The sequence below is a fragment of the Anolis sagrei genome, chromosome Y (genome assembly GCF_037176765.1).
Source record: "Anolis sagrei isolate rAnoSag1 chromosome Y, rAnoSag1.mat, whole genome shotgun sequence".
NCBI lineage: Eukaryota > Metazoa > Chordata > Lepidosauria > Squamata > Dactyloidae > Anolis > Anolis sagrei.
Window position 1 is genome coordinate 66,347,603 of NC_090035.1, and position 14,858 is coordinate 66,362,460.

General features: G+C 44.9%; 1 protein-coding gene across 2 annotated transcripts in view; it reads left to right on the forward strand.

Annotated features, from left to right (window-relative positions):
• LOC132780262 (protein NKG7) overlaps nt 1-14,405 on the forward strand; it is a 21,064-nt gene extending 6,659 nt beyond the window's left edge. For both annotated transcript variants that reach the window (XM_060783873.2, XM_060783874.2), the window contains exons 2-5: nt 2,265-2,491; nt 3,776-3,922; nt 10,541-10,675; nt 12,789-14,405. In XM_060783873.2, coding sequence (XP_060639856.2) covers nt 2,265-2,491; nt 3,776-3,922; nt 10,541-10,675; nt 12,789-12,847 — 568 coding nt within the window. In that variant the 3' untranslated portion in view covers nt 12,848-14,405. The remainder of the gene's footprint in view (nt 1-2,264; nt 2,492-3,775; nt 3,923-10,540; nt 10,676-12,788) is intronic.
• The last annotated feature ends 453 nt before the right edge of the window (nt 14,406-14,858 follow it).

A 14,858-nucleotide genomic window follows, 5' to 3' on the forward strand; every position in this document is an offset into this window, starting at 1 on the left:
CTGCAGATGACATCAATTTCAAAAAAGAGCTCTGGCTATTTATTTAGTTTTCATCTGTAATTTTCATCCCGCTTTCTTAAATCACCACAAAAAACAGCACAGTTAGCAGGGGAAGGTCTTAGATCTCAGCAATGACATTAGAGATCTGTTAGCCAGTTTCTTTCTAGGATTTGCAAAGGCTGGAAAGGATAGCTGACTGCCTTATGGTTGTAAAATAATATGCTCATGAGCAATCTTAAGGCACATATAAATACGTCATTCACAGGATCTCAGTGAGACCCCAGAGGTGTAAAAAGTCTCCAGGAAGTGGCTTGAAATGGAAGATGAGGTTGACTCTGAAAAGGCTGCTATAAATGCCACATTCATCTCTACAGAACAAGTCATGACAGTTATTGTATTTGTATCTCACCCTTCTAGTCATTTTTAGACTCTCATGTGGAGAACCTCAGGCTGAAATAGTTCAGATTGGGGGAGGCCATTATCTCTTGACCCTCCTCTTCTGTTGCAGCTTCTGAACCATTTTCATCACATGCTTACTTTTTTCATAGCAGCAGGCACTGTATTGCCTGGGGCACTGTGGAAAATGGAAGGAGTCAGGAGACATACTTAGAATCATAGAATCATGAAGTTGGAAGAGACCTCATGGGCCATCCTGTCCAACCCCGTTCCCATGCAGGAAAAGCACAAACAAAGTACCCCTGACAGATGACCACCCAGCCTCTGTTTAAAAGCCTCCAAAGAAGGAGCCTCCACCACAACCCGGGGCAGAGATTTCCACTGCTGAATGGCTCTCACAGTCCGGAAGCTCTCCCTAATGTTCAGATGGAATCTCCTTTCTTGTAGTTTGAAGCCATTATTCCACGTCCTAGTCTCCAGGGCAGCAGAAAACAAGCTTGCTCCCTCCTCCCAATGACTTCCTCTCACATACTTATACATGGTCCTCATCATGTCTCCTCTCAGCCTTCTCTTCTTCAGGCTAAACATGCCCAGCTCTTTAAGCCTCTCCTCATAGGGCTTGTTCTCCAGACCCTTGATCATTTTAGTCGCCCTCCTCTGGACACATTCCAGCTTGTCAATGTCTCTCTTCAATTGTGGTGTTCAGAATTGGACACAGTATTCCAGGTGTGGTCTAACCACGGCAGAATAGAGAGGTAGCATGACTTCTCTGGATCTAGATACTAGACTCCTATTGATGCAGCCCAAAATCCCATTGGCTTTTTTTTTTTTTTTGCATGCCGCATCACATTGTTGGCTCATATTTGACATGTTGTCCACGAGGACTTCAAGATCTTTTTCACACGTACTGCTCTCGAGCCACGCATCCCATTCTGTATCTTTGCACTTCATTTTTTCTGCCTAAGTGGAGTATCTTGCATTTGTCCCTGTTGAACTTCATTTTGTTAGTTTTGGCCAATCTCTCTAATCTGTTAAGACCATTTTGAATTCTTTGAAATACTTCAATTTTGAAATACTTCAATTTTCCTAAAAAAAATAATAATGTGTCAATAGATTAACACCAGATTTTTTTTTTTTTAGGTATATATGAACTTCAAGGTGATTCCTGGGGAGAATCATACTAATTTCTTTAGAGGCAGTCACATATATTCGCACCAAGTTTGGAAAGCATGTTGGGAATGATCTAATTTAAAATGCAGGCTATGAAATTTACTTTAGGGAGTCCCACAAATTATCCCAGTGAAGCTGGACAATTTTGCCCCCTAGTAATAAAATTCCAAATCATTCCTTTTCTGAACGTGAAGGAGATTTGGTGGTACATATGCAGTTCTATGCATGTGTACCACCAAAAGGGCCTCTGGTGGCGCAGCAGGTTAAACCACTGAGCTGCTGAACTTACTAACTGAAAGGTTGGTGGTTCAAATTTGGGGAGTGGGGTGAACTCCTGCTATTAGTTCCAGCTTCTGCCAATCTAGCAGTTCAAAAAACATGCAAATGTGAGTATATATTTAGGTACTGCCTTGGCGGGAAGGTAACGGCACTTCATGCTGTCATGCTGGCAACATGATTTTGGAGTTGTCTATAGACAATGGCGGCTCTTCGGCTTAGAAATGGAGATGAGCACCACCCCTCAGAGTCGGACACGATGAGACTTAATGTCAGGGGAAAGCTTCACCTTTATCTATGCACTTCTAATTGCAACCTGACATTTACTTATTGGTACTTCTCTTTGTTTTCATTATACTTTGCGGACTTTCCACCCAGGTATTAAAACCCTTTCTCATGGCTTTCCTCTCATGTCGTTCCAGGCCAGAACCCAGCCCAAAGATACCTGAGACGCTCACCTTGACCTTTTCAAGGATGCTGGCTTGCAGAGTCTTCAGCATGGTGCTGACAACCACTAGCTTGGCCCTCCTGTTGTTGGCATTGATCACAGATTACTGGCTAGTGGCCAATGATTCAAAAGATACTGTGCACAGTGGGCTCTGGAAATGGTGCAGAGATGGAAACTGCTTTACTCCAAATGTGACTTTTGGTAAGGAGACGATGGACAAGATTCTAAATGTTATCGAAGATTCCCAGGATGGATTGAGCGGAATCTTGCAAGTGGCCCCCCTTCCCTCTCCAATCACTAGTCCTTTAAAAAAAACCCACTAGTCTATGTGAATACACTAGCCTTGGCTTGAAAAAAAATCTGACTTTCTGTTTAGAATGTTGAGCCACTATGTGCTTAATCTTACTTGGGAAAGGAATCTGAGTGCAGTACGATCTCTGTAGCTATAGAACCCATATCCACAGTTTCATTTATCCATGTCTGATAAAATATGTAAAATCTAGGCATTTTTAGGTTCTTAAGCCAAAAGTCCTTCATTTTGAAAGGATTTGACATTATGCATTGTGTTGGGTTGTTGTAGGTTTTTTGGCCTGAATAATAATAATAATAATAATAATAATAATAATAATAATAATAATCTTTATTTATACCCTGCTACCATCTCCCCAGGGGACTCGGAGTGGCTTACATGAGGCCAAGCCCAACAACACATCAATAAAACAAGAAAGCAATAAACAAAAACAATACAATTAATATAACTCACATATAAACAATAACACACAAAGATTTAAAAACCTATGGCTGGGCCAAATGTAATAGTTTAAAATTAAAAAATAAATGCTGGGCATGAACAAAGGTAGGATATATCTGGTAAGAGGGTTTTAAAAGAAGTGAAGGGAGCGCAATCCAACGAATAGTTAAAGTGCTTCTCCTGACATTTTGCTGGGAATTATTTCCTTATTCTGAGAAGGCACACTGGAGCAGCCATGTTTTCAGGCTCCTCCTAAAGACTGCCAATGTGGGGACATGCCTGATATCTTTAGGAAGTGAGTTCCAGAGTCGGGGGGCCACCACCAAGAAGGCCCCCTCCCTTGTCCCCACCAATCGTGCCTGCAAGGGAGGTGGAAGCGAGAGCAGGGCCTCTCCAGATGATCGAAGAGATTGCGTGGGTTCGTACACAGAAATGCGGTCATGCAGGTAGGCGGGTCCCAAACCGTTTAGGGCTGTATAGCCATGTTCTAGAAGCATTCACTCCTGACGTTTCACCTGCATCTATGGCAGACATCCTCAGAGGTTGTGAGGTCCACATTGTTTCACATTAAAAGGTCATACAGATCTAGGTAGATAGATCAAGTTTTGCGAAAGGTACGTTCAAGCTTCTCTTTGTAGACCTACCTCTTCCCTGCTGTTGCTGCTATCCATTTGTTTATACTATCATTCCACAAATCTCTCATTGATTTTATGTCCCTGTCATCTCCTTTACAGACTATATTCTAGCCACACGGGCATTCTTGATCATGGCCTGTCTGATGTCCCTGGCTGCGGTCATTGTTCACATTGCCTTCTTCGCACCCTGTGATTGTGGAATTTTGGACAAGCCCTTCTTTGCATTGGTGGCTGCCTTCACAGCTGGTAGGTGTATCCATCCAAAAGAAGAAGTCTTGTGTAATGGTGGGAGGAAGGGATTTAAGAACTCATGTCTCCTACACTCTGGAGGACAGCCTTTTGTTTGAACGGTTACCAAATCCCCCTTTGGGCTGCTTATTAGCCTCATCCTACTTCTTGGGGTTGTTGTGACAGTAGCTGATGTGGGTTAATCAGCTTGCATTTCTGGAAGGAAGGGAGTAATAAAGATGGATTTAAAAAAGAAAAACACATGTGCACGTTGCAAAAATAAATTGCCTTCAAATGACCAGGGAAGCTCATAGTGACATTAACCCCATATTTGAGCCCTTTGTCGGGCTTTTTTTAACAGCAGGATATAAAACATTGCAGATTTGCTACATGGCAATGAGAACAGTTATAGGATTGAAAGCAGTACAGGACCATTTTGATTTTACCATTTTATATAAGATACACCATTTATATAATGGGACCAGCACACACAGATGTTTACACACTCAAGTGGTGAAGCATTGCACTATTTCCTGATGTCCAGTTGCTTGATACAAAATAATGCTATGGCCCCATTTAGTCTCTACTAGTAAGTATCCTAAAGCAGTGGTCCCCAAGCTTTTTTTGACCAGGGACCACTTTGACCAGGGCCCACACTCTAACATTAGTACCAAAAGGGTTACAAATCAATTTTTGGTCAACTTTAGATTTGGTTTGGCAATTTGGGGTGCTGAATCAGAAAATTGCATTCAATAGACCACACCAGCTCTAGTTTCTGATACAGAACACATGCCATCCAGTAGTTGCCATATGCTCACCCACAGAAAATAATATTTAATAATCTAGAGCTGATGTGGTCTATCCAAGGGGTTGGAGATGGTCAGCGACAGGGAAGGAGTGGCAGGCGGCGCGAAACAAGTGGAAATAAAATAAATAAAGAGGAAGTGAGGCCCGCAGACCAAATTTTTATCTTCTCAGCCCACTGGTGATCCATGATTCACAGGTTAAAACCACTGCCCCAAAGGGCACCTCTTTTCTTCTTAGGCGATCCCTCGTTGGACGAGTAAGATGGTCTTCCATCATGGGTTTCCTTGTGGGTCCGCATGTGGCTGTGGAGCCCTATTCTTGCTCTGCATCTTCTTCCGCAGTGAGGGCATTGGTTTCCAGGTGGAAGGCGGTCCCGGTCGGGGTTGGCTTGACGCGCCTTCCTCCTGGCACGTTTCTCTCTTTCACCCTCCACTCGTGCCTCCTCGAATTCTGCAGCACTGCTGGTCACAGCTGACCTCCAGCTGGAGCGCTCAAGGGCCAGGGCCTCCCAGTTCTCAGTGTCTATGCCAGAGTTTTTAAGGTTGGCTTTGAGCCCATCTTTAAATCTCTTTTCCTGTCCACCAACGTTCCGTTTTCCGTTCTTAAGTTCGGAGTAGAGCAACTGCTTTGGGAGACGGTGGTCAGGCATCCGGACAACGTGGCCTGTCCAGCGGAGTTGATGTTGGAGGACCATTGCTTCAATGCTGGTGGTCTTTGCTTCCTCCAGCACGCTGACGTTTGTCCGCTTGTCTTCCCAGGAGATTTGCAGGATTTTCCGGAGGCAGCGCTGATGGAATCGTTCCAGGAGCTGCATGTGACGTCTGTAGACAGTCCACGTCTCACAGGCATATAGCAGGGTTGGGAGGACAATAGCTTTATAGACAAGCACCTTAGTATCCCTACGGATGTCCCGGTCCTCAAACACTCTCTGCTTCATACGGGAAAATGCTGCACTTGCAGAGCTCAGGCGGTGTTGTATTTCGGCATCGATGTTGACTTTGGTGGAGAGGTGGCTGCCAAGGTAGCGGAAATGGTCGACGTTTTCTAATGTTACACCATTAAGCTGTATCTCTGGCATTGGAGAGGGGGCGGCTGGTGACTGCTGGAACAGCACTTTGGTTTTCTCGATGTTCAGTGACAGGCCAAGCTTTGTGTATGCTTCTGCAAAGGTGTTGAGAGTGGCTTGTAGATCTTCTTCTGTATGCGCACAGACGACATTGTCATCAGCATACTGGAGTTCTATAACAGATGTTGTTGTGACCTTGGTTTTGGCTTTCAGTCTGCTGAGGTTAAATAGCTTGCCGTCTGTCCGATAGATGATTTCCACTCCGGTGGGAAGCTTCCCATCAACAAGGTGTAGTATCATGGCGATGAAGATGGAGAATAAAGTTGGGGCAATAACACATCCCTGTTTGACACCCGATTCCACCTTAAATGGGTCACTTTGGGAGCCATTGCTATCCAAGACTGTTGCCATCATGTCATCGTGGAGGAGCCGCAGGATGTTCACAAATTTGCTTGGGCACCCGATTTTGTGGAGGATGGTCCAGAGAGCGCTGCGATTCACTGTGTCGAATGCCTTTGCAAGGTCGATGAATGCCATGTACAGAGGTTGGTTTTGTTCCCTGCATTTTTCTTGGAGCTGTCGTGCAGTGAAGATCATGTCCACAGTTCCTCTGGAGGGGCGGAAGCCGTTCTGGGATTCTGGGAGGGTGTCTTCTGAGAGGGGCAGAAGGCGGTTTGCAAGGATTCTTGCGAGGATTTTCCCAGCAGAGGTTAGAAGGGAGATACCTCGATAGTTTCCGCAGTCTGTTCTTTCCCCTTTTTTGAAGAGGGTGATGATGGTGGCATCCTTGAAGTCTGCTGGGATTTTCTCGGTCACCCACACTTTTTCTATGAGCTGGTGGAGTTGGTGTGCCAGAGCAGGTCCTCCCTCTTTAAAGATTTCAGCAGGGATCCCATCCGGTCCGCTGGCTTTGTTGTTCTTTTGTTGGCTGATGGCATTGCTGACTTCTTCCAAACTAGGCAGTGCTGCAAGCTCATCCCTGGTTTGTTGTTGCGGGATTTGTGAGAGGACCTCTTCGGCCACACTGGAGCTGCGGTTTAGGAGGCTTTGGTAGTGTTCTTTCCAACGTAGTGCAATTGACTTTTGGTCCTTCAGGAGTTTGGTTCCATCTGATGAGCGTAGAGGCTGTATGCCATGGTTTCTTGGCCCATAGATGACCTTTGTGGCTTTGAAAAATCCTTGAGCATTATGGGTATCTGCCAGGTGTTGGATTTCTTCGGCCTTCTTTGTCCACCAGATGTTCTTGAGTTCTCTTGTCCTTCTTTGGACCTCAGCTTTTGCACTGGCGTAGATCTTTTTCTTAGCAGCACAGTTGATGTCTCTCTGCCATGTTTGGAAGGCTTTCCTTTTCTTGTCGATTAGCTGTTGGATCTCGATGTCATTTTCGTCAAACCAGTCTTGATGTTTCTTGGCTTGGTATCCAATAGTTTCTTCGCAGGCTTGGATGATGGAGGTCTTCAGTTTGTTCCAATGTTCCTCAACATTTTCGGGGTGTACTGTGGGTAGATGGTCCTTGAGTGCTGTTTGGAGATGGGCTCGCCTGGAGGGCTCCTGAAGGGCTTGGGTGTTCATTTTGCGCCTTGTCTTTCTTCCTTGGAGTCTGCGCTTGGGGGCGATCTTGATAGCCATCGTGGATCGGATTAGCCTGTGGTCGGTCCAGCAGTCGTCAGCACCTGTCATGGCTCTTGTGAGGAGTACGTCACGGCGGTCTCTGGCACGTGTGATTACATAGTCTAAGAGGTGCCAGTGCTTTGACCGGGGGTGCTTCCATGATGTCTTGAGCTTGTTTTTCTGGCGGAAGAGCGTGTTGGTGATGACAAGGTTGTGCTCCGCACATTTGGTGAGAAGCAGGATGCCATTCGAGTTGCTGTTTCCAACCCCGTCTTTTCCTATGGTGCCTGGCCACAGGTCGAAGTCTCGCCCGACTCTTGCATTGAAGTCCCCCAGGAGAATGATTTTGTCCTCCTTAGGTATCCCCGATAGGACAGTGTCCAGCTGATAGTAGAACTTCTCCTTGATGTCTTCATCAGCGTCTAGTGTTGGTGCATAGGCACTTATGATGGTTGCCCGTTGGTTTTTGGCAAGATCAATTCGGAGGGTGGAGAGTCGTTCGTTGATGCCAGTGGGTGCTTCGGTCAGATGTTTCACCAGATCATTCCTGATAGCAAAGCCAACTCCGTGCATTCTTTGGTCTTCTTCGGGCAGTCCCTTCCAGAAGAAGGTGTAGCCTCCTTTTTCTTCCTTCAGCTGTCCCTCTCCTGCTCTCCGGGTCTCCTGAAGGGCTGCTATGTCGATGTTGAAGCGTCCCAGCTCCCTTGCGATGATGGCAGTTCTGCGTTCGGGGCGTTCACTGTCACTGTTGTCCATCAGTGTCCGTACGTTCCACGTACCGAAGTTCATTTTTCTTTTTTGGCCGCAGGATGGTGACCCCACTGGACGCGGCAGTCCAGTCAGGGATAAGTGAGGCAGACTATGTTTAGGGCACCTTTTCTAGCCCCCTCCCCGTGTGGGGTGAGCAGAGTGGGTCCTAAAAAGGGCTGCTCAGTCGCGGATACAGCTGCCGAACTACTCAACTGCCTCGGACCTTGAGGTAGAACGACTGAGTCCGTACCCACCGCCCGTGTGCCAGTCTGTGACTAGGGGCTTCCAGATTTCACAGTCCTGCCCCCGTCGCCACTCGCTGATCGCCATGGGACTTTGGTTGCTTGGTTTTTATTTTCTTTGGAAGACGCCTGTGCGTGGGTTTTTTTAATGTGTGGAGGTCAGTGCACAACTGAACAACACACAGTCTTCACAGATGAGGTTCCACTGGTGATGTAGTTTAACACAATGACCATGGCTTCTCAGTCTGTTGCAGCCTTCTTCCGCCTTCGCAGCCGTTGTAACATGTGCCATGTTATCCTCCGCCTGCTCTGCCGTTGAGGTCTTTGGGTCTTCGGACTGTGCTTGGTCTGGGACCTCCCCCGCGGCCACTCCTGGGAGTGCACGACTCCAGTTGTTGTGCCCACAGGTTCATCGGAACACGCAAGCCCCCTCACCACGACAAGGTGACAGTCCGTCGAGGGGGCACCAGAACCGGTCTGATCTTGCAATTTAAGGAGAGGCATTGCCAAAGAATACTAGGTACTGTAGGCTATGTGTCCAACAAAGGGACTGGTATTCTTTGCCTATCAAAATCCGTTGAAGTGAACAGATTCAGCATAATCTACCACAATTTAAAAGAGATATTAACAAGCTGGAATGTGTCTAGAGGAGGGCAACTAAAATGATCGAAGGTCTGGAGACCATGTGCTGTGAGGAGTGGCTTAAAGAGTTGGATCTGTTTAGCCTGCAGAAGAGAAGGTTGCGAGGAGACATGATAGCCATGTTTAAATATCTGAAAGGATGTCATAAGGAAGAGGGAGCAGGCTTGCTTTCTGTTGCTCTGGAGACCAGAACTCAGAGCAATGGGCTACAAAAAATTACAAAAAGAAGATCCACCAGAAAATTAGGAAGAACTTCCTGACTGTAAGAGCTGTGGAACTCTCTGCCTTGGAGTATGGTGGAGGTAGGCATGTAGCCGGGGGAGGGGGGCTTGAGGGGCTTCAGCCCCCCTCCCTCGAAATTGTCATGGTGGTTCATGAAAAGGCCTTACTGGTGCATTATTTAAACTGTTATGTTTATTCATATCATGATCTGATCACCATACTTAATATATCCCATATGCATGGGGGTAATGATACAAAAGGTTTGCTAGGGTAGACCCTCTTTCACTCAGACTCAGCCCCCCCCCCAAAACTCAGTCCCCCCCGAAACCCTCCCCTGAAAAAAAAACCTCAGCCCCCCTCCCCCCCCCCCCCCCCCCGAATCGAAATCCTGGCTACGGGCCTGGGTGGATGTCCTTTCTTGGAGGCTTCTAAACAGAGGCTGGATAGTCATCTGTCAGGGGTACTCTGATTGTGCTTTTCCTGCATAGGAAGGGGGTTGGACTAGATGGCTCACGTGGTCTCTTCCATCTCTATGATTCTGTGATTCCAAGTCAACAGGTAACTTGAAGGCACATATATATTCAGTGTTGACCCACCAAATAAATCCTTCAGTGCTAAGAAAACATGTAGGTGAATCCCAGTTATTCAATCAGTCTAATCTAGTTAGGGAAAGTCAGGATGATGTAGTGGTTTGAGCATTGGATTGCAACTCTGGGGAACGATGGTTCAATTTCCTATTTTTTTTTCATGTAAGGAGCAACTTGAGAAACTGCAAGTTGCTTCTGGCATTAGAGAATTGGCCGTCTGCAAGGACGTTGCCCAAGGGTGTTTTGGTGTTTTACCATCCTTGTGGGAGGCTTCTCTCATATCTCCAGATGAGGAGCTGGAGCTGACAGAGGGAGTTCATCCAGTCTTCAGTCCTGCTGGAACAAGGATTTAACCCATTGTGTCACCGGGGGCTCCTAAATAATTTCCTACTGCGCCATGAAAACCCACAGTGTGACTTTGGCTAAGTCACACTTGGCCTCTGAGGAAGGCAAAGGCAAATCCTCTGTGAACAAAACTTCCACAAATCAAATTGTAATGCCCTTTCAAACATAACTAGAGAATTCCTTGTTGCACATCAAAATGAGAAATAACCTATTCCAACTCATTATTTGACTTCTGCAATGTCACTTTGTTTTTTGCTGTGTGACACATTATTTAAAAGCAACTATTCTTTCCATGCTTTGCAAAAACACTGGTAAGAATCAGAATTACGTCAGCTCCATAAGCATCCTTTCTGTTGCTTTATAGGACTGTTCACTCTCATAGCCGTCACTGTATTCACTGCTGAATCTTGGGACAAGAATGAGGACCAGCAAATCCAGCTCACATTTGAATGGTCTTTCTACCTTGCCTGGGGAGCATTTCCCATGCTACTGCTGGCTGGTGAGTCTACTAAAGGAAAGCAGAGAAAAGCTAAAATCACTAGTTTGAAATTGGTTGAGTTGGGTATGTATGTATGTATGTATGTATGTATGTATTTAGAATATTTATAGTCTGCTCTTCAGCCAAAAGATCTCCCACAGTGGCAGAAAAATTGTTATATTGACAATTTCCTGTCCTTACATTTATGAGGGTTGAATGAAAGGTAATTTTTTTGTCGTGTCAGGAGCGACTTGAGAAACTGCAAGTCACTTCTGGTGTGAGAGAATTGGCTGTCTGCAAGGACTTTGCCCAGGGGACGCCTGGATGATTTGATGTTTTTTATCATCCTTGTGAGAGGCTTCTCTCATCTCCCCACATGAGGAGGCTGGAGTTGATAGAGGGAGCTCATCCGCCTCTCCCCGGACTCGAACCTGTGACCTATCAGTCTTCAGTCCTGTCAGCACAGGGTTTTAACCTACTGCACCACTGGGGGCTCCAATGAAAAGTAATGCCTCCACCTTTGTAACTCCTCAACAGATGGTAGTACTGGTATGCAGCAGGTACTGGCTTGTTCAGTAGACTCTCCTCTACAGTTCCATTTTGGTGGGAAGCCTTAGTATTGAATGGTTGTGTTGTTAAAGTGCAAAGTATGGAACCCTGCGCAGACGGTCGGTCAATGTGACTTAAGCAACATACAGTCATTGAATTCTTGACAGGAGAATTCAATGTCACCCCAAATCAGCATTTCATAAGAACGTATGGGTCAAATTATTGCTTTGCTCGGCTACTGGAAAATCTGTGCACAATGAGTTGCGGAAACAGAGTGTCGACTTCTTCCATGACAACTTCAGAAAACTTGTTCATCGTTGGCAGAAATCTATCCAATTGTCTGGTGATTATGTGGAAAAGTTAAAGAGTACATCCTAAGGATTATTTCTCTGTTTGATTTATTAAAATATTGCTATCCAAACCCAAGTAACGAAGATGGAGGCATTACTTTTCATTTAACCTTCGTACAATCCCAAAGGATACAAAAAACAAGACAAAAAGGATGGCAGTGAGAAGGGATTAAATCCAGCAAGTGCTGGTTGCTCTTCTCTCATTGAGAAGTCACTTTGTTGCCAATAGATATGGAGGAAGGGCCTCTCATTGGGAGCAAAGCACAATGGCACTATACCTGGCTGCTCTTCTCTCCCCGAGAGACTTCCTCAGTGCCAATTGGTATTTGCTGGAATTAAATGAATGCAGAGCACTTGATGTCCACTTCATTGTTGTAATTTCATACTTTTCCACCTGAGGAATATTTAATTCTGGATAACTTGATGTCCATTGAATTCTGTGATTTTCATATTTTTTCACCTGAGGAAGACTTAATATAGTCGAAACCGGTCTGGGATTGGCAATCCTCTTCAAGGAAGCAGAAGTTCCACATAACAGTTTCATTAGAGAACTAGCTGTACCCACCACGCTTTGCTATGGCCAACCTTCCCTCCTTCTCTCTCTCCTCCTTTCTTTCTCTCCTTCCTTCCTTCCCTTTTTAATTTCATTATCTCCTTCCTTCTCTTCCTCTTCTCTTCCCCCCTTTTCTTTCCCTTCCTCTTTCTCCCTTTTCTCCCTTCTCTACCTATTTTTGAACTGCAACTCCAGCAGTCCTCCTGATCAATCAATGTACTACTGTTTGTAGTGGTTTTGTGTCTCTGATTCAGGGAATCCATTTTCTGTCTAGTTATTGACTTCATACAGAAAGCAGCTAGAATTGTACTGATGCTCTGTTCTTGGTGGTATAAATATACACAAGCCAACATGCATATAACAAGACCTCTTAACAGCCATTGGGAGCAAAGCACAATGGGAATGTCTGGCTGCTCTTCTCTCCTTTAGAAACCACGTCAGAGTCAGGTGGTGCAAAGGGAGGGCCTCTAAGCACCTGCTGGGAGCAAGGCACAATGGTATTTTGCCTGGATGTTCCTCTGTCTCTCAGAGGCCACAAAAACAGCTGTTGGTATATTATATATTCCCTAGCATTTTCTTCTTAAGCAACGCAGGATTTTAATAATTAAAATGTTTTCGTGGACAGCTTTAGCTGTTTGAGCTCACCCTTCTTCCTTCTGTCTCTCATCCTCTTTCCTTCCAGGTATACTCAGCCTTGTTGTCCTCCTGTGCTCTTCGCGTTCCGGCTACGACAATATTTGAACACTTGGATCTCAAAATACAATGGCAACTCTGCAGTGAAACCACAGTGAAAATCACTGGTTTCCATGGCAATTCGTCTTGATAAAACTTTAGAATATTCACCCCACTTTATCCCTGTGTCAAGGACCAGAAGTCTCTGGATGTCATAAAGAGATGAGCTCTGGACCACTTTAGGTTTTTTGAGCTTGTATATAAAGTCCTAAGGCACTGAAACCTATGCATTTCTATCTTCTGAAAGAGAATTAAGCACTTTGGACAGCTCTTTCAATGGTGAGATTCATCACCTTATTGTTAGTGGCTGCCACTGGCCCAAAATAGAGAAAACCAGGGTCATTTCCATGCCAATCAAATCCCTGCTTATCCTTTGTTTCTGCTCCATTTCCAAACCATCTGCACTGTCTTCTACACAGCAATAATTTTCCAGCTGTCTCATTTTCTTTTGTATTGGTTTGTTGGCCAAAGCCTTAACCATGGAACTCCTGCATAGTGAATAGAATATGTTAATTTTTCCGAACTTGGAAACAATAGATGTTTTCTATTCTATTCTGAAATATGTATCAGTTTAGAGCTTGGGTCCTCAGATGTTGGTCAACTAGCTCCCAGAAACTGCAGATAGCCTGACCAATGGTCACGTATTTTGATGGGCTACTGTGTCTTTAAGTCATAGAATCATAGAGTTGGAAGATACCTCATGAGCCATCCAGTCCAACCCTATTCTGCCAAGAAGCAGGAAAATTGCATTCAAAGCACCCCCGACAGATGGCCATCTAGCCTCTGTTTAAAAGCCTCCAAAGAAGAAGCCTCCACCACACTCTGGGGCAGAGAGTTCCACTGCTGAACAGCTCTCACAGTCAGGAAGTTCTTCCTCATGTTCAGGTGGAATCTCCTTTTCTGTGGTTTGAAGCCATTGTTCCGCATCCTAGTCCCCAGGACAGCAGAAAACAAGTTTGCTCCCTCCTCCCTATGACTCCCAGAGTGTGGTGGAGGCTCCTTCTTTGGAAGCTTTTAAACAGAGGCTGGATGGCCATCTGTCAGGGGTGATTTGAATGCAATATTCCTGCTTCTTGGCAGGGGGTTGGACTGGATGGCCCATGAGGTCTCTTCCAACTCTTTGATTCTATGATTCTATGACTTCCCCTCACATATTTATACTTGGCCATCATTTCTCTTCTCCACCTTTTCTTCTGAATGCAAACATGCCCAGCTCTTTAAGCCGCTCCTCATAGGGCTTGTTCTCCAGACCCTTGATCATGTAAAGAATCAAGTAAATAATTCCTGTTTCTCCTCCTTTAAATTCTTTCAAAATAAAAAATGACACAGTGGAAATATTACATGTAATAAGTATATGTGTTAAACTAATGTAATAATCTGTGGTTAGGATAGGCCTGTGTCTGTTTCCTGTGCATTGCTATTTTTTAATGCTATTTTGATATTCAGAGGTGTTTCTATGTGACCTTATCCAAAATGCACAGTTTATGTGACGAACCAATCTGGAGCTATTGGAAATGTTCACATCTTTGCATATTCTGAGTTGGTCTAATAAAGATACTTTAATGCAGGATTTGGAGATTTAATTTCGCAAATTATAATTTTATTATCGAATTTGAAATGCCACCCTTTAATCCCTAAGTAAATTTACTTGGAAATTATCTTTACTGAGTTGAGATTCCTAGTAAATGTGTCTATATGGCTTCTGATAGTGGAGGTTTCATTGCAATTCTAATCTATTGATTTATCACTTTGAAAATGAGTACTTTATATGGACATTTGTATAAGGCCGCTTTGTATGGAAAATGGAAAATATATGTGTAAGAACTCCAAGGGATTCCAGAATGCTGGAGTTACTATGGGAATGGTGGATTCTCTTATGTCATCAGTAAAGTCTTCAGGGTCACACCAACATTCAAAAAGGAGGCCTTGGGGAGAAATCCAGTCCAGTCCTTCCATAGAAGTAGAAGTAGAAGAGAATGGTTCGTGGTTTTAACTGCCTTCCTTGCATCAATGCTGTGGA